Source organism: Morone saxatilis, unplaced genomic scaffold, assembly GCF_004916995.1.
Source record: "Morone saxatilis isolate NCDOM2014 unplaced genomic scaffold, NCSU_SB_2.0 Contig18, whole genome shotgun sequence".
NCBI lineage: Eukaryota > Metazoa > Chordata > Actinopteri > Moronidae > Morone > Morone saxatilis.
In genome coordinates this window covers 7,479,358-7,501,755 of record NW_023339740.1, presented here as the reverse complement: position 1 = coordinate 7,501,755, position 22,398 = coordinate 7,479,358, and the positions used below count along the sequence as shown (strand labels likewise).

General features: G+C 41.0%; 1 protein-coding gene and 1 non-coding gene across 2 annotated transcripts; one reads left to right on the top strand and one right to left on the bottom strand.

The window, feature by feature from the left end:
- The first annotated feature begins 6 nt into the window (after window positions 1–6).
- prkcdb (protein kinase C, delta b) lies at window positions 7–20,919 on the top strand. Its single transcript, XM_035662840.1, has 17 exons — window positions 7–137; window positions 11,318–11,448; window positions 11,692–11,964; window positions 14,122–14,290; window positions 15,320–15,351; window positions 15,440–15,525; window positions 15,914–16,043; window positions 16,182–16,282; window positions 16,374–16,458; window positions 16,666–16,793; window positions 17,542–17,715; window positions 17,938–18,029; window positions 18,169–18,231; window positions 18,413–18,551; window positions 18,866–19,054; window positions 19,236–19,364; window positions 19,500–20,919. Exons 2-17 carry the CDS (start codon window positions 11,340–11,342, stop codon window positions 19,656–19,658), a joined length of 2,058 nt encoding a protein of 685 aa, XP_035518733.1. The 5' UTR covers window positions 7–137; window positions 11,318–11,339; the 3' UTR covers window positions 19,659–20,919.
- trnae-cuc lies at window positions 12,306–12,380 on the bottom strand. Its single transcript has one exon. It is a non-coding gene; the product is annotated as a tRNA-Glu (tRNA).
- Window positions 20,920–22,398: the final 1,479 nt, after the last annotated feature.

Sequence of the window (22,398 nt, the reverse complement as noted above, 5' to 3'; positions counted from 1 at the left end):
GACTGACTGAATTAACAGCAGCCGACTTGAACACTTCCTTAAACACCAACGAGGATCTAGAAGTCGAACCTCCGGGAAAAACCAGACCCGGTACAAACTCGCCACCAACAACACACTTTCCAAGCTCGGCGGAAGAGGTAAGTCTCAGTTTGTTGAGAAGCGGTTAAACTTGTTCGCGGTTGGAAAACCTTGATCTCGGCGTTGTTTGACAGTTGGGACAAACACTTGCTTGTAGGGTAACTACTGGGTGTCAGGAGTCGCCTGGCTTTGCTATGGCCCCGCTTTCTTTTGGCTGAAGTTTTGTCTCACAGAGAAGCGACTGCAAACCTCGGTTGACATCAGTAGTAGTAGTAGTCGACTGCCTGGCGACGGGAATGAGAGAGGCTGCTGTCGCGGAATGTCTCCCTCTCTCTCTCTCCGTGTAGTTAGTTAACGTAACGTTACGTAAGTTAAGTTAAGCCATGTTTCAGTGCTTGCATGTCCGGATAATGTAACAAAACTTTACTTGTCCCCACTAATACTGTGGAAACTAACGTACCTTCAGTACAACACCGGGAAGCCAGTCTGTGTGCTTTATGAATTCCTCCAGCCATGTGTCGTATCCTATGGCAACAGAGGGGATGTAGCTAGCGAGGCCAACTGAGTGCAGAATAAAAGTGGGCTCAACGGTGGTGTTTATGACCGTGATGAGTGTTTAAAGGTGTACAGGTAAAGAGTCTCCTCCTGGTGGTCCTGCGGGTAGACTAAGCACTGACAATAATGACTCACTTTTGAGTCTCACAGATTGTATAGGCTACTGTGTGTAACTACTGACTCTCTCACTCACACCATACTGTAGTCACAAAATGTGGATGTAACTTTAATTCCCTGACGTTCAAATGTAAGTAGAGTTTTAGTTGACTTTCATTAAATCCCCGGTTTCATCCTTATGTTTCTGGTAGGGTTTGAGAGAAACCTGCCAGTGCCACGGTCATTACAAAGACAGTGCTGCTGATGACAACAGCACCTGGCACATTGTGGTCTACCTTGTGCTGGAGCCGGTTTGCATTGTTCTGTTGAGACCATATACTGTCAATGGCTGAGACTAAAGTCCACGAGCCTTTAGTATCAAAGGTCCTTTCCTCATTGCACGCAGGTTTACCAACTGGAATTGCCATCACGTAACTCTTTACCATCCTTCATCGCCTCTTCTGGATGACGTCGGTGATTGAGTAAAACACAACGACAACAATGTATTCGTGGTAACAAAAAGAAATCGGATGACTAAGCAAGTGTCTGTGTGAAGATTACCCAGCATTCTTGTGGCTGTAAACAAATCAGCCTTCTGAATCCACTGAAGCTGACATGACTTGTCAGCTCCGCAGGCACGCCAAACACATGATCCTGTTTTGAAATATTCCTTCCATCTCTTACGAAAAGTCTTGTGTCACACACTACAACACAATTCTGCGTTTGTGGCAAGACTCGGTATCCTGCTGTTATCTTCTGGAGGCAGTGCAGCATCGGGAGCGCAGGTAACACTATCTGCCTGCAGTTACTGGTGTGTCAATATTGGCTTGTGGCTTCATGAGCTGCTTGGAGGACACGTTTGGGACATCTGCTCAGTGAGGAGTTGCCCATGCAGTACTGATCCCTCCATAGTACAACACGCACATAAACGCAACACTGACTCATATCATTTAGATAGTGTTTTTTTTACTGATATTAGACTGTATACATGTATGAATAATTGATGATTTCATTTGAGACAGGAAGCCAGCGTCGGGTAAGCTTAAATAGGTACGTCAAATGCCATTATACTACATTATACTAATGTACGCAACGAGAGTTAGGGTGAGTAATAAAATGGTCAAGTACTGAATGTTGACATCAGTAATTAGTCTAGTTTTTCTATTTTAAAGAGATATTTACAGATTGAATCGATCATTTTGTTAATTTTATACTTTATTGGGAAAAGTTGCACTCCTGTTTATGGTCAAACACAATTAAACACTAATGCAGATGATTTGATTTGTTTCATTAACTGACTCAGGTGTTTTGTAAAGCATATTTATACTCAACATTGGGGGGGGGGGGAAGTCAAATTTTGCCCCCAGTATCACCAAAACTGTACATACAGTTTGTTTTATGTGCCATAAAATATGAAACAGTTCAGTATCTCCACTGCAGCACTTTTCTCATGATGTACGATAACATGATTTTACACACAGGCAGGCAGACACACAAAAACAGAGGCGGTTTGCTAAATGAGCCCTGGGTGATGATAGTTTGGCCATCACTTGCCCTTGGCATCTCTCTCACTCTCTCTCTGCCCCTCCCCCCGCCACACACACATCATGCTGTCCTGTTTGGTGCTCCAAGCTCGGATGCTATTTGATTTGTCTTAACCAAGGCTTTGTGAACTGTGAGTGGGGCAGAAATAGACACCGGCCTTAATGCATGTGGAGAGAAGGCACGCTCACACACACAAACACAGTGGCAGGATTCATTTCATGCTGGTATGGCAGGTTTGACACCATGCCAAAGAGTTCAGTGATACTCAGCGGGAAGGGACAGAAAATCAGAAAAGGTTATCCCTCCACTTACACTAAGTTTGTGACAATGTGTAATGAACAACTCATAGTCAGTTATTAACAGCTTGCATTGATTTGATGTCTTAGGTCAGTTCAAGGCACATAGTGAAATTATATCAGTCAGTATCTTTGGAACAAATGTATCTCCACATTCATCTGACTCTGACCTTGAACCAGCAACCTCCGCTCTGGTCTCATTCTTCAAATCTCACTCGCTTTTCCTGTCCTACTTTGACCTGATGGCTTTGTGTGTGTGAGTGTGAGTGTGAGTGTGAGTGTGAGTGTGTGTGTGTGTGTCAGAAAAAGAAAAGGAGACAATTTAACATCACAGAATGGAACTAATGGATACTGTATTTTTGCCCTGTAGGTGTTGGTGTCTCCTTAGACCAAATCTGTAATATACTGTCTGTTGACATAACCTGTGTGTGTGTGTGTGTGTGTGTGTTTGGGGTTGGGGGGGGGTGTTAGACATTAACCTTGCTTATTGAAAGAAAGAAAGGCTTTGATTCTTTCAAGCCAGTCTCCACTGAAATTCATTAAAGGCTGCTTTGTTCAAGGTTATTAGTGCAGTTATGTGATTTTGAGATGGCGTTAATACGTGCCACCTTGCCTCAGTGGAAGACTTGTGGATTAAGTTTTATTAGAATTATGTTTTGCTTGCATGAATTTGTCTGGAATGAAAAAGAATATGATTGGGCTCAAAAGTTATCTTGTATTATTTCTTGCAGCAAGGAGGCTTTTTTTGGTCTTACTGTGTTTGCCCCTTTATATTTGTATAGACCGCTCCCACTCTCTCTCTAAGCCATTTAAACTCAAAACACTTTCTCACCACTTCTGCAAGTTGCAGTTTGTTTTCAACAAATATGGTGTATGTTTGGTTAACCTCAAAAAAAAGGTTCTTCAAATAGGTTTTTCACCATTTTTCAAAAAGTGGTCGCCTCTAAGAGAATTCTTAAAGGCATTGTTCAGTTGTAAGGACATTCTGACAACATGTGCACATCAGTTCCTCTCTAAACTGAATTTAGTGGCTATAGCACTAAAGCAACGTTTAAAAAAACTCAACACTCACTCTTGTGATATTCTGTCCATTCTTGAAAACACTATAGATTTTTGTGTTTAAACTCTCAACCACTAAATATATAGTAGTTTTGTAAACCACTGCTCTGGTTGCATAAAAAAAGTAAACTGTTTTTACTCATATATATGGTGTATTTGTTATACTAACAATTATATGACAGTATTGCCTTCCTTACAGTATCGTAATACATCGTAACCTCATGTATTGTCAGATTCTTTCTGAAACACAGCCCTAATGTGTAGCAAGAAAATATTCCAGTAGACACCTACGATCAACATTGCAGTTACAGTAAGGATCAGCCCTTTTCCACGAACACACTGTTTAATTTCCAATGTGGATGGATTGTTTTTCTTTAAGCTATCAGGAATAGCAGTTTGATGGTGCAGTAGATGTATTGTTTACCCACACAACTACACAGGTTATTAGCTTTAGGCACGAGTGTCGCCTGCCTGAGTCTGACCGTGCTTGTTCAGGCTCATTATAATCGTGTGGAGCGTGTTTGTTCAGCTTTAATTTTCCAGGCCACAGACTGGCCCTGCTCCTTCCAGCCAGGCCCTTCTGGGTCTGTTACGGACCTTTTGTGTTTTTCGCTAAGCCTCGCACTCCTCCTCTCTTTCTCAGTCAGACAACGCAGTCTCTTGAAGTAACTGTACAACAAACACAAAATAGGACAGGGAAAACAAAGATTGTGTAATTGTTTAACTGAAAGGTGTTTTGAACATGTAGGGAACAAGCACGTTGTGCAATTTCTTCATTGTCTTCCTTCACATTTCTCCATATTTCCTGATACTGATTACCAACTATACACAACAGGAATGTGTCAGACACTTCCCAGTTTTTCTTGACTGCACCAAGTGAGCCAGAAATGACCAAAACTGATATAATCTCACGTTGGTTGTTATGATGTCAATTGACAGCTCTTCTTTAGTAATGTTGAGTCATTTTAATATAGCTTTGACATCTATTTACCTTTGCATGACTAACAGGTTGATCTGCTACCTGTCACCTACTTTAATCTTCTAGCTTTTTTTAGCATCCTGTCAGACCGGTTTGCACCAGTTGAGCATTGAAATGGCCCTCCTTTGAGATGACAATACCAGCAGTGTCCCCAGACCCAGTGGAGTTTGAGAGCCCTGGTTTAATCAGTTCTACTGATATGCCTTTTTCCAAGTGTTACTAATAACATTAAGGATAGTTCTGTTCAAGTGTCTCAGTTAGCTGTGCCTATAATACCAGGACCCTGAAACTGAAGCAACGAAATGAAGTTCAGCCATTTGTTTTCTTGCCGTGACAAATGTCTTCCATGAAAAAGGCCTGTTGGTTTGTAGTCAGTAAGTTAAAATAGACCTTTTTCACTGCAGACATTTTGACATGTCACAGTGGGAAAACCACAGGTGTAATTAACAACATTAATAATGATGCATCCCATTGCTCCACTGGAGTCTTTTTAATATATAGGAGATATAGGAGACATTTTACCATAGTTACCATAAACCTAAGTGAATTCCTAATGTTTAATAATTGGAAACAATGACTGTCTGAAGAATACAATACATAGACACCAGCAGACACTCAGTGTCTTTCCTGGTGATTATCTAACAGGCCTGTACTGCAGCCATATTTACTTCTTGCTTGTTTCTGGGGCTTTGTGCCTTGGGTTTGGCAAGTGAACCATATAATTAGTCGGACTGAGGTCAGGTAAGTGACTTCACTGTTCAGAGGACAAGAACATTTCACTGTCTGCCCATATAAAATCCAATTGGTTGCCATGTCTACATGTTCTTTGTCCTGCTGGATTGTCCTTAAACTTAAAGGGAAAATAGTAAAAAAAATTACATAAAAACACTGCTTTTGATGTAAACAAGCCTTTCTTGTAATTGTGTAGCAAAAGGGTGGCTCAGTTCAGGTAGAGGTTAAAGTTTATCAGTGCTGTGTAGTCAAACATTCACAATGTAGAATTAATGCATCTTTGGACAAGACTCCGAATCCCTTTCAGCTGTTCTGCAGGTGGCTCTATGGCTGACAAATAAGAATCATTTTCCATCAGGGATTAATGATCTTAATAATAATTAATATGTCATTGCTTCGTGGAATTCCTATTGATCTAAATTCAGGTTGCTGTCATTAATTGCTGTTGTTGTTCTCTGAATAATTGTACCTGTCTTTGTTCAGACCTGCCGATTAAAGTTTGACATACAGAAGCTCCCAAACCTGCTGGACCTGCTTGATCACGTCTTTCACTAAATTACATCTCCACTCATTCTGTACATACCTTTTGACTTGTTTGTGGGGCATCACTGGGCATGTTTTTGATGATGGTTTATCTGTTGGAGACAATCACGCATCTCTGTCTCCATTAGTGCGTTGTTTCATGAATGCAACGTAACAGAAGATTGGTTTCATGTCAGGGTTTTTTCCTGGTTGTATGTTCTGTTTTCCTGTTCATCACGGGATTGTTCCATGAATCTGTTTCTGTAGTTGTCATTATTAAATGACACTCAAAGTGTAGTTACGGGAATAGGAGCACTTCTTAAAGTCCCTCAGAGCTTATATGTCAGACGACAGCAATTTTCATGTCAAGTCAAGCGGCATTTAATGGCATGTTCTAGTTACTTACATCTTCTTGTTGTCATGTTGTCCACATACTGTACCTTCTTAAAGTTAGTGTATAATTTATGAATTATTTTGTGTTATACAAAGTAAAGTATACGCCACAGGCTGGTAGTCCAGCTTTACCTTCACTGGGTCTTGGCAGTCCTTTCAGTCTGGGATAAAAGCTTAAATCTTTCTTGAGAGTAACTAAATAACACCTTGATGCCACACACACACACACACACATGAACATCCAAATCCATCTCACTGGAAAACTGACCTCATTGTGGCTGGATTTAGTGAAGGCAAATCTGGTATTGTCATTGAGTCTGATTTCTCTTCAGGTCCACTGGCCAGTCTACCAGTGTGTTGTCTATCTTTTTTTTTCTTTCCCTCTCTTTTGCTCTTTTGCTCTTTTCCTCTACCCACCCCTTTCCCAATTGCATGTGCTCATTTTTTCCGCTCTCTCTGGGGAAACAAGGCTCTCTTTTCTGTGTACCAATGCGTATGTATGTGTACATAAGAGAGTGTTTGTGTAAACTGGAAATGGACTCTTTGCGTGTTTTTCACATCTGGCAAACTCCATAACTATTCAAAGACATAATATTGTTTTTGCGTGTGTGTTTGTGTGTGTGTGTGTGCGCGCGGGCAGTATCATGAGAGCTCTAATAGATTCTCAATCTCGACCCTCCTGACCTCACTCAGAAATTGCTTGTTGTTGGGGTCTTTAGATCCCCAGCAGACTTGCAGGGTCGGTCAGAGCCTTCAGCAGCAACAACAGAGATGTGTCCTTCTCAGCCGAGTGGAGACAAGGATATATTTTCAAAGTATAGGCTAATTAGTTTAAAGATGTAAAAATGTATCCAACATACTGTATGTATTCTCTATTACTGTAGCTTTATCCCAACATTGCACATCTAGTACATACCTACACACTTACTATGAATACATCTTTAATTCACATTTAATGCTGTATATATGCTGTAAAAAAAAAAGTCCTCTGTGTGTCATATCTTCTTAAAAAACATGTTATCAGTGTATTCATTTATTTATATAAAATGCAGACTGTAGAGATTAGCCATCAACATAAACCATGTCCATGAACATTAAGGTGTTGCAATCATTTCAATAATCTCAATCATTTGGCTGGTGAAAAAGCTGGTTTACTGCAGCCACCTTGGCCCGTAGGCTATAGCTAAACAGTTCATTTTGTTCAGCCCTGAATTTTACAGCACGCATACATCTTCTACACGCTTGTAGTTGTTGTTTGCCTCAGTGGTAACCTGTAATCAGCAAACTCCATCCGCCGGTGGAAATCTCCTTCCACAAAGTTTAACAGGAGCATATCTCTAGTCACCATTTGTGATATGAGCCGCTTTATCTTCTCTTCTTCTGCCCTGGTAGCATCACAGCGTTGCTTGTTGACTTTAGCAAATAAGATGATAAGAGGTTGCCTGTTGTCCGTCTCGCTTGTTTCCTCCTTACTTTCTCCTAATCCACAAATGGTTATAGTTGTTCTGTGATACAGAAGTTTAGTTGAATTAAGTTTTATGTTACAAATCTTGCACTGCACGTTCATTTCGTCTTTTTTTTCTGTGACTGAGCGTGTTGAACGTTATTGACGGCTACACATGCGCAAATAAGATTAGTACTTGATACAGCGAACGAGTACCGACATCCAAACAAGTACTCGAGTACTCGTGCCTATCCCTAGTAGGGATTTGTGATTTCAGAATAATACAGGGTGGCATGATGGCTCTGAGGAGAGCTCTGTCTTATCATAACACAAAGGTCCTACGTTTTAATCAGCTGGCTAAGGGCCAGGGAGATGTCGGGACGTGGACTTTGTGGGTTTCCTCCAGGTGCTCCAATTCTCTCCAAAATCACTGAATTAGAAAATTGCTTGTCTGTAAGAATGTATGTCAATTAGAGTGACCATGCTGTGAGACTCTACCTGACTTGAGACTTGGGTAAAAATGCTGAGGAGAGCTGACTCGGTGACATGGTAATATTGAAAATTGCTGCACTGAACGTATTGTGTATTTTGGAGCGCTGCCACATTGTCATGAATAATTAATAACATAACGGAGATACATGCAACAAGCTGCTGCTGTCACTAGAATAAAGAAGACTCTAAGTTCAAATGAGATAACCCTTTCATTTATTTATCATTTCATCTTTAGCAGATCATATAGTAGATCCATGAAAATATTCTGAATTTACGCAGGCTATAATTCCTGTTAGAAGTTACGTTATGTCCTTTTGGTTTTCGTAGAATATGTAAGAGTATTATTGATGTTTTTTCACTTGTCAGTTGCACTGATTAGGCTATCATAAATAATGGATTGTTGATGTCTTTCGACCTGTTTTAAACCAGGGTGTTCCTCTGCAACTCTGCACAGGAAAGTGAAGACAGAAATTGGATGATCGATTTACAGCAAACACACCACATGTAACTCTGAGGCCCATTTTGTGTGTTTATTCTTGTTGCGGTCATTCTGAAATTGGCTTTTCATTTCACTAAGTTTTGAAAATGCATGCTGTGTTTCTTGGCCGCAACCAGCACTTACTGTCAGTCAGTCCCAAACAGGGAAAGACTGTTCACATGGCACTTTGGTAACCAGTTAGCATTTTTTCACCTATGGGCTGGCAACTGAGTAACTGACTTTTGGAACAGCTGAAGGTTAAGAGGCTTGCTCAAAGGGGCACCTTAGTGACAGCTACTGAGATGCCGTACACTTCAACCATCCAGACTTGTGTTGCTTGTCTGAGATATCATACCAGATATGACACCTACACACTACAGATCCTGAGTAAGTCCATTTCTAAAGGATTTTATACGGCTGCATACATTAATCCAATGGCACACATTCCTTGTTCAGTGCAGGCGCAGTAACATCTTGTACTGCTAAGCAGCTCCACACAGCGATTAGAAAAAGCAGTGGAGAAGAGACAGGATTTCCTCATCCCCTAAAAGTTTTCGGCTGCAATAAGAAAATTCTCATTTCAATTCTGCATTTAGAGTGTCACTCAGCAAGAAGCTAAAACGTGATCTGGATCCAACCTGAGCCCAAAATAGCATCTGGTCTAGCTTTGTAGGCAGAGCGGTAAACATGTATGTATCACAGCAAGCACCAGTCTTGCTGTGATACATACATGTTTGCCTTCAGTCGCTCAGGAGAACTCATTATGCATGACATTGAATAATGTCATGATTGATTAATTATTTAGGCAGAAGCAGGAAGGCTACAGTACATTCCTGTCCAGGAGTTTAATGTACATATTCATGCTCAGGGGAAGGACATGTCTTTTAGAAATTAGAATACAGAAATGTCATTTTATAGAGCAGCTAAACATCATTGTGCAGCTAGAGTGTGATCACACTGAAATCACAGGCATGCCATGTTTCTGAAATGACTAATAGGCCAAGATTATATTAATAGAGCAAGAGATCAAGTTAAGGAACTTAAAAGCTCACAGTAAGTGCTGTGTGGAGGAATTCTGTGGGATTTTATTGCTGTTTTTGGTAACTGGGATGTAGGCTAGTGTGCCCTCAGGGTCCTGCTAGTCTGTGACAACATACAGTGTGTGAGTGAACAGCCTCGATAACATGATTGGCTCAGTAAGTATTTGTTTCTTTACACAACATAAAGCTTGACTGGCAGCCTGCTAAGTTTAGAAAATGTCACCCTTTGTAATCCGTTATAACAAGGTGAAATAGTACCAGTTTTTCAGCATTTCCCCCAGTAAGACAGTTTGTTATTAAAGAACACTGATTTGCTGAACACTGTGTCCTAAAGCTGAGAAAACAAAACAAGTGTTAGTCCCCCTATGGTTGGTTCTGTGGTGTCCTACTCATACTGACTACACCTTCAAAAACGCTTTCTTGTCGTCTGATAGTTTAGGATAATTAGATTTGATACATGTTATCATTTTAACGTACACATGCACAGTATAAAAGTACAGGTTAATAAAAAAGTAGTCCCTTTCCAAGGACTGTACTATCTGCAGGTCCAATAAAGCAGCAGCTGCTGTCCTCTTGTCCGCCACAGAGAGTTGCCCAAAGAGTGTTTTTCTCGTGTTATAAATTATTTAACATTGGTCTGGGGATTTCATTTATGTGTTTAGTTCATTAACACTTCATACTGCTTTATATGGAGACTCTACCACCCTGCTTTATAATTATTGTGTTAAAATATATAGAAGGGTCCGGGCCATCTGGGCAGATTAAGAAGAACTCAAAGACTGCTATTCAACCCTTACAAGAAACCCTTTAAGAGGAAGTGTAGAAAACACATGGAGAACAGTGCTGAACAAATCTGTCTGTGGAGCAATTCAGCTTAAATGATGCAAGCAGGTAGACACTTTTGCAAACTGCTTGTGTTTTCTGTTTCAGTTTTATACTTTTGAAATGATGTGTGTAGGATTTAATCTTCACTTGAATGTGATGCATTTTAGCACAACAGATACATCAGAAGAAGGTGGATAGCTTTACAAATGACTTAAAGTAGGTATTTTGTTTCTGTCAGCGTAATAGATCTAATATTGCAGATGACAAATCGGCAAGACTGATGCGAGTATTGACAATGGTGTAGTGCTCTAAAAGTACTTTAAAGAATGGCCACAGTCATAAATAAATACAACCAACTAAGTAGAAACAGCTGGGAATAAGGACTAGACAACCATGATTAAAGAGCATAGTTTCATTGGAAGAAGAGACGTTACTGCTTATCTTTTAACTTTGTTTTCCTCCCTCTAATGCTCTGTTTATCTTTTCAGTGTGATCATTTTTGATTTTCTGTTTCACATTCCCTCATCCTGCTCTGATGTGCACAGTTTGGTGTTACCACTCAGTTTCTTCTTCCCTCATTGTTTGCGGGTAGTTTCCAAAGTTGTGTGAGTTGGAAACTTCTACTTCCTCTGTAGTTCTCATCTATAGACACTGTTAACTCTCTTCCTTCTTGTTTTAAGTGCAGAACTTAAGCAATCCAAGTAAAAGATGTGTGTGTGTGTGTGTGTGTTTGTGTGTATGTGTATGTGCTGTCCTAACTGTGAGTCTGTGTCTTTGTTCCAGGAGGCTTAGGTGAGCAGTCACCATGGCACCCTTCCTGCGTATCTCCTTCAATGCTTATGACGTGGGCGTGCTGCCCCCTCTTTCTGACCCTCCCATCTGTGCCGTCAAGATGAAGGAGTCTGTCAACACAGGTATGTGCAGATGTACACACACCTGTATGCAGTCATAATTTTATGTAGCACAGTGAACTGGAAGACCAGACGTTCTAAGTTGCCTTAACAGCCACCATCTGCTGGGCTCAAAAATCTATAAGCATACTGACTCTATCAGCTCCAGGTGCTTTGTGCTGTCGCACTTCTTGTGACTTCCCTGAGAAAGGAAAAATAAAAGACAAACATTTTGTTCCCAATGATGACCCCAATCTTCTTTCACAGAGCGTGGAAAGACCTTGGTCCAGAGAAAGCCCACCATGTATCCAGCCTGGAAGTCCACTTTTGATGCTCACATCTATGAGGGGCGTGTCCTAGAAGTGGTCCTCATGCAGAGCACCGAGGAACCATTGGCCAAGGCCACGGTGGGCGTGTCTGTGCTGGCAGAACGCTGTAAGAAGTCCAAGACCAACAGTCGCGCTGAGTTCTGGTTAGACCTGCATCCGTCAGGGAAGGTCCAGATGGTGGTACAGTTCTTCCTGGAGGACAGTGATGCAGGTAAAAAAAATGCTGCGTCATAAAAAGCCCCTAGCATGACTAAATAACAACAAAGTATAAAGTTATCTGCTTCATCAGGACTGGGTGGGTGTGGTTTGATCAGATTTCATCAACAGTAGCCTAGAAACTTAAGCAAGCAACCCCACAACTGTTTTGTTTCAAATACTGCTAAATCCTGATTGGAAATATGTGACACCACATCACCTTTTTGTTACTGCGCACAACCTAGTTCAAACTAGTGACAGTATAGACAGAAATCTCTCATTACAAATAACCAAAACTATTCTAACTAGACAATTGTGTGGTCTTGGAAAATGTGTTTACACTGCGTTAAAACAATGTTCCCTGACCGGGAATCGAACCCGGGCCGCGGCGGTGAGAGCGCCGAATCCTACTAACCACTAGACCACCAGGGAGTGTTGGCATGGTAGAAAATAGTCTGCAGGCCATAGCTGTTGGGGGAGAAAACCCTGCCCCCTCTATCTCCCTTCCTTTTCTCTCTACTCTCAAGTGGACCCACAGAAAGTCACTTTGTCTCAGTGTTGATATATAATGCCCTCTACCGGCAGGAAGGATTCCTCCTCTGGTGTTCATTCCCTTCACTTTCTTTTCTACACAAAGCCACAGCTTAACACGTTAGTTACAGTGTGGAGTTATGCTCTGGCCCAACTGCCCCGCAATAAACTGTCTACCTCAAGCTGTCAAGGGTTAATGTGCATGCTGGTGACATATCTTTCACTGAGCTGGTCGGTTGGCTACAGGTGTGGCCACACAGCGAATGCACTGTAACAATCCTTCAAGGTCACGTAGGAAGGCTGTACTTTGAATAGCTAAGATATTGAATGAATGTTTATGTTTATTGCTCAGCATATGTCATGCCAAGTGTTAATGGATATTTCTCTTGATACAGTGTACTAATGTTCACTAAGAACCTAAGGTTAAACAACTTTTTTTTATTTCATGCTTTGTATTTGCTTATGTAAGAGTTTTATGTATTAATGGTCTGGTCTGGTCCGTCAAGGACATTGAATCTTGTGTTAAGGAATAGCTCACAAATGATCCACCATTGGCAGCTTGAGATTGAAATCATACAGCTATCATTTATCTGCTTTCAAAAACCTATTTTAGTTTCACTTCAGCTGTTAGAAACAGAAGTGAAGAGAGCAGTGCTATTTAGCTGCCAGCTCACCAGCTCACCAGCCCCAGGAACCCAGTCTATGGTAGTCACTGTGCTGATTCTTGTCTGGGGGAGTTTCTGCGAGTAGCACAGTCGGGGTTCACTGTTCGGGGTTGGAGAGGGTCATGAGACGGGGGCATGTGTCTACTGTTATGAAGGGCTCCATACTCCATCAGCTCCCTCCTACACACTCCACAGGTTTCCTGAAAAGCAGCCCGAGGTATTTTTAGGCATGTGTGAACAACCGTCAACGCTGTCTGCCTCCTCTGTCGTATTTCTCTTGCCCTCTCTCTCACTCCCACTTACTTGGCTCAGCTCCCTGAAGCCTTGTTCAAACATAAACATCTGTCACTAGAATGGCAGAGAGAGGAAATTAGTTTATTTCTCTCACCTCATCACTCTTCCCACGTTTCCATGTGTATCAGTTGTCTCTTCTGGGGCTACTCCTCTTTTGAATTGTCCCTCAATCCCTCCCCTCCCTCTAACCCATCCACCCACCTACCCTCCCTATCTCTTCCAGAGTTTCTGCCTGCTTTGTTTACTTCTCTCACGCCTTTTTCGTTGTCCTCTCTGGATGACTTTCGACCCCACCCTGTTCACTTGCGTCAGTGGAAGCTGCTTATCCAAAATGGTATTTTTCTGTGTTTACCCTCCATTTGTGGCCTCTTTCTCTAGGTAACCGGGCTATTTGACTAAATACCCCTTGGCCATTGTAGCTAAATATTATATAATATATGGTAATGCCCACTGTGATGTAATTTCATCAATAAATCTCATTAGCTAGATTGTAAAAAGTTTGGTTAAATAAATCATCAACAAGACCTCACTGCGTGCCTGATATCATTATATTGTATTTGCAAATCAATTAAAAGTGTATGTGCATAATAATTCACTCTAAAGCTGTTTGACAATCAACATAATGTGTTTTGAATAGAGTAGAAATACAGCAGTTTGACTGGTAAATTGATCTCTCCCCTCAGCGGCGTGTAAGTCATCAGTCAAGGTTCCTCCTGAAGATGGAGTCATGACACTCAACAGGAGGAGAGGAGCTTTCAAGCAGCCAAAGGTTCACATCATCAAGAACCACGAGTTCACAGCTACCTTCTTTGGCCAACCCACCTTCTGCTCCGTCTGCAGAGAGTTCCTGTGGTGAGATGCCAAGTCCTGCCTTTGTTACATTATGTCACTGTTACGTTGTGTACTTTAGCTGGTTAACATATCAAATACTTTGGCTTTGACCTTCAGCCTGTTTTGAGTATCTTTTGAATTCCAGGGAGAGACTGTGGTAGTAATTTCCAATTCTGCTCTGTCTGGGCAGGACTTATCCAGAAGCAGCTAATTTGCCTGTCTACTTGTTTGTCTGCATTATTATTATAATCAGCATTGTGTTTTTATTAAGAGGCCACTGGCGCAGCTTTTATAATTCCAGACCATTTGTGCTGTCACCCACTGTATGTTCTCTGGGTACCAAATGAGGCAAAAACATCAGTTGTCCAATAAGAAAAGTGCAGCCTCCTAAGGTTGTTTTTCAAAAGACTAGAATTAGTAGAGGTTCTAGTTTCCTAAATGAAGCAGTCCATGGGGGGTTAGTAATGGTAGAAACAACAGCAGGCCTGCTATTGTGAGAATGACTCACTGTCTTGGGAAATCCCACAAGGCTGTCATGTTGTGTTCCAACTATGTCAGCAGCATTAACCTGCGAGCCAAGTTCCTCCCCTATCTCCCAAACTTCAGTACTATCAATCCCTTTTAGAGACAGACTGGAGAAAATCTAATGTTTGCTTTAGTCTGTACACATCTGTGTGACTATCTGACCATTTTTACAATTCCAAGTTTTAATAACATGATCTAAGATTTGAGAGACAGCTACCAGTTATGCTGATAACAAATGAGTCATTGCTGTGCTAGTTCTAGTAGCAGGTCTTTCATGTTTTTCCCAGGTTTTTTTTTTGTAGTTGCAGAATACGTTTGCAGACAGTCCAGATGTAGTTTGGTAGCTGTTGAATGAGACAGTAAACTTACATTAATGTACCTTAATGCTGCTAGCTGGAGTACATCACTATCACAACCACAATCCTAGTAATGAAAACCATCCTGGATATATTGCTTGAATATCATCTTTGTTGGGACATGTCACCCATTACACGAGTTTAATTACGTTCCTTTTCTCACATACAGGGGGCTCAACAAGCAAGGTTACAAGTGTAGACGTGAGTGTTTCATTAGATGATATCTGCATTTTTACCACATTTTATCTTTTGCATTCTTTACACTTAACATAATGTTTGTTTCACACAGAATGCAATGCAGCAATCCACAAGAAATGCATCGAAATCATCATTGGCAGGTGCACTGGGACAGCGACCAACAGTCGTGAAACTGTGGTGAGCAAAGTTAATGTTCTCCAGCATCTATGCAAAACCTCACCTCAGATCTGACACTGACAAACTGCATTTATTTTACTTTGTTAGGTTTTATTACTTTTCCTGGCTGTGGTTCAATAATGACTTTGTATACTCTCCTGCTTTATTTACATTTATTTCATAAAGTATCATTAAGTAGTTCATATCATCCTTCAAGGCTCAAATTCATTACAATTTAAGACAGATCCAACCAAAATTTGTAAAGATCAATTCAATATTTAAATCACTCGAGACGTATTTGCTGAGGAATTTCACTCTGACTTTTGCCTGCCCCTCAATGCAACTCAAAACATATTTGTCTGATCAGATAGCAGCTTCCTGTGGGTTTAATGGATTTCTGTGTTTGTAGTTCCAGAAAGAGCGCTTCAAGATTGATATGCCTCATCGCTTCAAGTACTACAACTACAAGAGCCCCACATTCTGCGACCACTGTGGCAGTCTGCTGTGGGGTCTCTACAGACAGGGTCTTAAATGTGAAGGTGGGTCTAATAGGTTTATTGTTTTTTACGCTTGTCTCAGATTATACATCTCATTTTGACATTTTTCTCTTCCGTTGTATTCCCTTTCTCCACTTTACGAATTGATTTTTCTCTTCTTTTTTTTTTTCCTCTGACCAGACTGTGGCATGAACGTACATAGTTACTGTCAGGAGAAAGTGGCCAATCTGTGTGGAATCAACCAGAAACTACTGGCTGAGGCTCTGTCTCAGATCTCTCAGGTTGGCACAGTAACACTATGTTTAGTTTAGAAAATTAAGAACAAATGATATATTGTTGATGTGTACAATGTCAATATTTTTTAATCCCTAGAAATCTATGAAGAAGTCTGAAGATCCCAATGCAGCAGATATTGGGGTCTACCAAGACATCCGTAGTGCAACAGCAGACCCTAGTGGTAAGATGTGTTCATTTTAGACTATATTGTAAAGTTGTTGGATTTAAAAATAAAAAATAAGAAATAGTTGTAATATTGTTGCAGATAGTCTGTATGTTTTTATGTACATTCTCAAATCTGTCTTCTTTGTTGTATGAGTTTGCATGCATCTTTGCATTCCAGTTTGCATAATGTATTTACTCTGCAGTTGCAAATGTGTATTTATAGCAGATGGCAATGGCAAACTACCTGAGGGCTTGAGCCCAACCCCAGCCGCACCTACAGTTCCCCGGATACGCCTCACCATCAACCACCTGGTATTCCACAAGGTGCTGGGAAAAGGCAGCTTTGGCAAGGTAGGCCCTATGGTTTAAATCCTTTCCTCAATTTAACATGAAATGATTGTGGAGACACAAAAATGTAAGGCACTGTTAACTTACATAAACTTGTTATGCCAATGATGTTACGCATATATGGCAACGAAAAAACATAATTCTTAATAATTCTGCAATTGTGTGAGTGTTTGCTTTGTAGATGAACATTATAAAGCCAGCCATTAGAAGTGGAATTAATAAGAACAAGAAATATGTGAAACTGTTGTTGTAAATGTGCTGAATTTTAATACTAGTGAGCTTTGAAGGCCACACATCTTCATGAGGCAGATTTTTATCATGTTATAATGTCTTAGTACTGTCCTTCCCTAAAGCATATTTTATTTCATTGTATAATTCATTAATTACCACAATTTTTTCATAGACTAAGCTTTCTAGAGCCATACATCTCACCACTGCTGGTTAAATGACTTCCCTCACTTCCCTGGAGTGGGAGTGGGTTATTCATCCATCACTAGAGATGCCAGGACACATTTGACAAAAACATACAGCCTGTGAAGGTTGACCTATTTGAGGTAAAACAGAAAAGCAGAGGATAGAGGGTTAATTTATATCACAGCCCAGTGTTGCCTGGCAGTGAATCAAACACCCAGTGTCCTCACTGAGGAACATTAAGATTGAGCGTACAACACCACCAAAACCCAATTTCGGTTGTAATTTGCTATTATTCACTCTGATGAAGTACTCACTCTAAGTGGCTTTGACACCTCAGGTTCTGCTGGCGGAGCTGAAGGGGCAGGGACAGTACTTTGCTGTGAAGGTTCTGAAGAAGGATGTAGTCCTCATGGATGATGATGTGGAGTGTACCATGGTGGAGAAGAGAGTCCTGGCCCTTGCCTGGGAGAACCCATTCCTCACACACCTCTACTCCACATTCCAGTCTAAAGTAAGCACACACGTACTGAACAACTCTACTAGTGAAACATTTAAAAAGATGTTTTCTGATCAGGAATCAACCAGGGCTGCAGCGGTAAGAGCGACAATTCCCTGTTGTTGATAAAGACCCACACTCCCCCCACACCCCCTAATCCTTTCTTCTTCCTCTCACACTCTTCATGCTTCATTTGTCAGCGACAGTGAGCTGACAATAAATCTGTTGTTTGAACAGGAGCACCTCTTCTTTGTAATGGAGTACCTGAACGGAGGTGACTTGATGTTCCACATCCAAGACAAAGGCCGCTTCGATCTCAACAGAGCCACGTAAGTATACTGTGATACTGTGTAAGGAACTATGAGTAATACAGCAACCGTCATTTTTCGCAATGGAAGATCTGTAGCTGTACCTCTGAATCATAGTAAAACTGGGTTTAATGCTTGTTTTGCACATTTCAACCTTCAGGTTCTATGCTGCTGAGATAATTGTTGGACTGCAGTTCCTCCACTCAAAAGGAATTATCTATAGGTAAGACCCAACAGTCGCTCTGTACCAGTGTCTGCAATCTCTATATTCAACCTGTTACACCAACAGAGTAGACTGGAACTGAAACCCTTTTATTATATTAGACTACAGTACTTCAAACAGAATATACTGTAGTGGAACTGGTTGTGCATTGTTTTATATTCTTTCTTCTGTCTTTTCTCAGAGATCTGAAACTGGACAATGTGATGCTGGACAAGGATGGACACATAAAGATTGCGGACTTTGGAATGTGTAAAGAGAGTGTTTTTGGAGATGTCAGAGCCACCACGTTTTGTGGGACACCAGACTATATCGCACCAGAGGTTAGCTTCAGAGCCTGGCAGATGTCACATTTCATCCCACTATGTTTCCATCAAAATCATTAAAATATATTTGCTCTGCAATTTTCTTTTGAACATCCTTTTTTAAATGTGAAGCCCCTTTCTCACCTTCTTACGCATTCCATCATTCATTCACAGTATGTTTGCCCCCTAGTGGTCATAATGAGGCATGGCAAAGTCACTAGACTGGAGTTATTAACTTGGCTTCTTCAGTACTAATGAACACCAGCAGAGTGTTTCCACTTAGACAGTCTGTGTCCCTTTCCTCCTTATTAACTTCTGATGTCTCATCTCAGATCCTACTTGGACAGAAGTACACCTTCTCTGTAGACTGGTGGTCTTTCGGCGTGCTGGTGTACGAGATGCTGATTGGTCAGTCACCTTTCCAAGGTGACGATGAGGATGAGCTGTTTGAGTCCATCAGGTCGGACACCCCTCACTACCCTAGGTGGATCACCAAGGAGGCCAAGAGCCTGCTTGAGCTGGTAACTATGAGGATACACATGGGCACCCTTTGTTCCCCCCAGGCAGAAACATTGTTTACATCATACACATGAATGGATTTCAGTGCATACATTCCTCCTTATCACAACATAGTATTGTAGGGAGTTGTTCTGTGTCATTCCTGTAATCAAAAGGGCTTCTTTCCCTCCATCATTTTTCCAGTTGTTTGAGCGAGATCCCAGTCGCAGGCTGGGTGTGGTGGGAGACATCCGTGCACATGCGTTCTTTAAAACCATCAACTGGCCAGCACTGGAGAAGAGAGCAGCGGATCCTCCTTTCAAGCCCAAAGTGGTATGAGTCTATAGTTTTATTTCTCAACAAACTATGTGTTGTCTAAAATCCATTTGTGTAAATATGGTTGCATGCATCTAGGATACTGATGACTTCAGTATGCTTTGTTACATTAACCTGACTTGCCACCCACAGAAATCCCCCAGTGACTGCAGCAACTTTGACCGAGAGTTCCTGAGCGAGAAGCCACGGCTCTCCCACGCGGACAAGAACCTCATCGACTCCATGGACCAGGCAGCATTCGCTGGCTTTTCCTTCGTCAATCCCAAACTGGAACACATGATAAGCAAATGAAAAAGAAATGGCTCCCCTGGGAACATGGTCTTTGCCCAGCACTTCGAAATAGTCTCTTGTATCTTCATATGGTCATCTGGATGGATAACAAGACCATAAAAAGATTTGGGCTTGACCATGACTTCTTTAGTTCCTCTATCAGAGGATGAGATAAAAATGAAATCAGGAGGTTTGCTGGTATCTAAAGCAATAATCCTGTTTTAGCTGTCAAACTGTAAAGGTGTATAAAATAATATAAAGCTCCAGGAAATTAAGGGAGATTTTGAAGAAACGATACCCTAATCAATGCAGGGGGGGCATAGTCAATTATGCATTCTGTCTTTTCTTACTTTTCTGTCATTTTGTCCTTGTGATTATACTTTGAGTCTGAACGAATCATCAAATGTACTGTATCTGAAATTTTTAACTCACAGGCACAAGCATGGCACCCTTATGTAGTTATATTAATATATACATCTGGCATTGCACATGCAAGTCAAGAGAGTTCAGTGGTCCATAGTGTGTTCGCTCTCACCCTGTGTGCTTTGCCAACTGTATGCCTCCTATTACACTCCACCTGTGTGTGTTTGTGCATGTAAGTGTGAGGGTGCATGCAGGTTTATTTTTGTTTGTTTTTTTTAAGCTTCAAATGGTGCTACTGTAGTCGGAAACATTGAACGAATCCTCAGTTGATTCCTGATTTTATTATGCCTTTATCTAGCAGACAGGTACAGGCATAATAGAGAGAGTTGTACTTTAAAGTTGAGGGAAATTAAAATCCCTCTGAATTGAAATAATGTTATTGTGGAACTGAATAGTTTCCACCCTCACTGCTCTAAGCACACCCCAGTCTTACATAACTTCAAGTGTTGGTTTTTTTAATTTAACACAGGATTTCTCCACGGTAGTCTACTAGTCTTTTTTGTGCCAAGGGTGTCAAATGTCTTGTTGTGCATCAAACTAAAGCATAGTGCAAACAATCATCCATAATATTAATTTTCTGGGCCATCATCAGACCTACTGGAAAGTTGCAACAATGGTACATCTGTATGTGTTGAAGCATGTGTCATTTTGTGTGGGAGGGATGGGCATTTCACTGTAAGAATAGGGTCTTATATGTGTTATATTACTTGAATGTAGGAATTCTAACGTGAAAATAATAGTGCTGTACATTGAAAATGAATATGTATGTTACCATGAGCTGTCTGTGAGTAATGGGTGTACTTTTTTACTCGTCTTTTACATCTGATTATAAATAAATATATTGTACATTCTAAATCCATGTCAGACAGTGTCACTTGGTTTTTTTTTAAGTTAATTTACATGTGCTGTAGACTTTGTGTCACAAGGCTTCAAATGTAGAAGCTTCTACAAAAACAAAAATCCTTTTGTAAGGACTTGCATACCATAGAAATTCCACTACTAATCACTGCATTCCTGCTGTTATGGTGTGGCCCTCTGCACCGCTGGCGTCCACTGATTTAGTATATTGGATGGTGCCTGTTCTGGACGCTGTGACATAGCCTCTGCAGAAAGTCCTTTTATAAGGGCACCACAACATGTCCAAGTACCAAAGGGAATTTCTAAGTATGAGCTAAAGACCTGTCAGGGTTACTGCCATCTAGCGGTCAGGTGCTATAGCTGCACCTCCCGTGTAACGTGTGACCGATTGACGAGGACATTCCTGCAGTGCGCACGGCTCATGACCTGTCCTCGTCCTCTGTCCCCAGCAGTAATCCGCTGTCTGCTGCACAATGTGGACAGTGAGCAAATACAAGAGGCACAAAACAGCGAAGTGCACTGAGCAATAAACCTGTTCAAGTTATTGAGTAATTTGCCTTCATGCAAACAGCCTTCCACACCAATTCAGCATTAAAGTTGTAGACCTTTAAAAAATAAAATGACCCTACACAGCTGTCAGATTAAAAAGCATGATCCAAATGACAAATCAACAAATGCATGCTTTTTCTGAGCCTAATTTGCTGATATTAGTTGCATAGTCCTCTGTTTGTAAGCTTCTAGAGAGAGCAGCTGAGCGCTACACTTTAATAAAATGACTGAATGAATTTGGGAGTAAATGCCAGCCTCCCTTTTGATTTATTCATGGCTCTCCGATTGTTTCGACTGTTCAGGCAAGATCCGATCGCTTTTCTCCAGCCCGTTTTTATTGTACGGTTTCCACCTCAACGCATGCAAAACGCGGATTTTTTTTTTTCTTTTGTTATAATAGGCATCCGAAGGGCTGGTCTATTGTGGAGGATTATCTGAGTCAGTAGCCTATATGTGGTCCAAATGAGCGGCAAAACCTGTTTCAGGCTACAGATTAGGCTTCAAGGATCCCAGAAACGCCTTTTTAAAACGACAAATACGCACATTTAATAAATAAAGCATATTTATAGTACGAAATAGATGCACTTTGAGCGTTGCACTCACAGTGTCAAGGCATATTTCCAGCAGTTTCTCCCACCCTCTCCTCCCCAAAAAACCCGACTTGAGATCCTTGTGCAGCAGAAGTACCGTACCACTACTGATTTTATCAAGTCATTATGATGGGGCGTAATTGTGATTTATTTAAAAAAGTAGTTGCCCATTCAGCCTTTTTTGTGCATTTTTATTGACTTAACACATATTAATATTAAAGGGGGAATTAAGCAACTCGAGGTCATCTTCAATAACAAAACCAATAGACTATTTCCTTCAAAAACGAATTGTTTTTTTCGTGGCAAAAAGCAGCGCACTTATCGAAACTGGGTCGATTATA

Bases quoted from the DNA above. Each gene is read 5' to 3' on its own strand.
- prkcdb (XM_035662840.1), top strand. From the start codon at position 11,340: ATGGCACCCTTCCTGCGTATCTCCTTCAATGCTTATGACGTGGGCGTG. The intron at 14,291-15,319 runs GTGAGATGCCAA...TCTCACATACAG, and splicing joins GTCTGCAGAGAGTTCCTGTG to GGGGCTCAACAAGCAAGGTT. The intron at 19,055-19,235 runs GTAACTATGAGG...TCATTTTTCCAG, and splicing joins CCAAGAGCCTGCTTGAGCTG to TTGTTTGAGCGAGATCCCAG.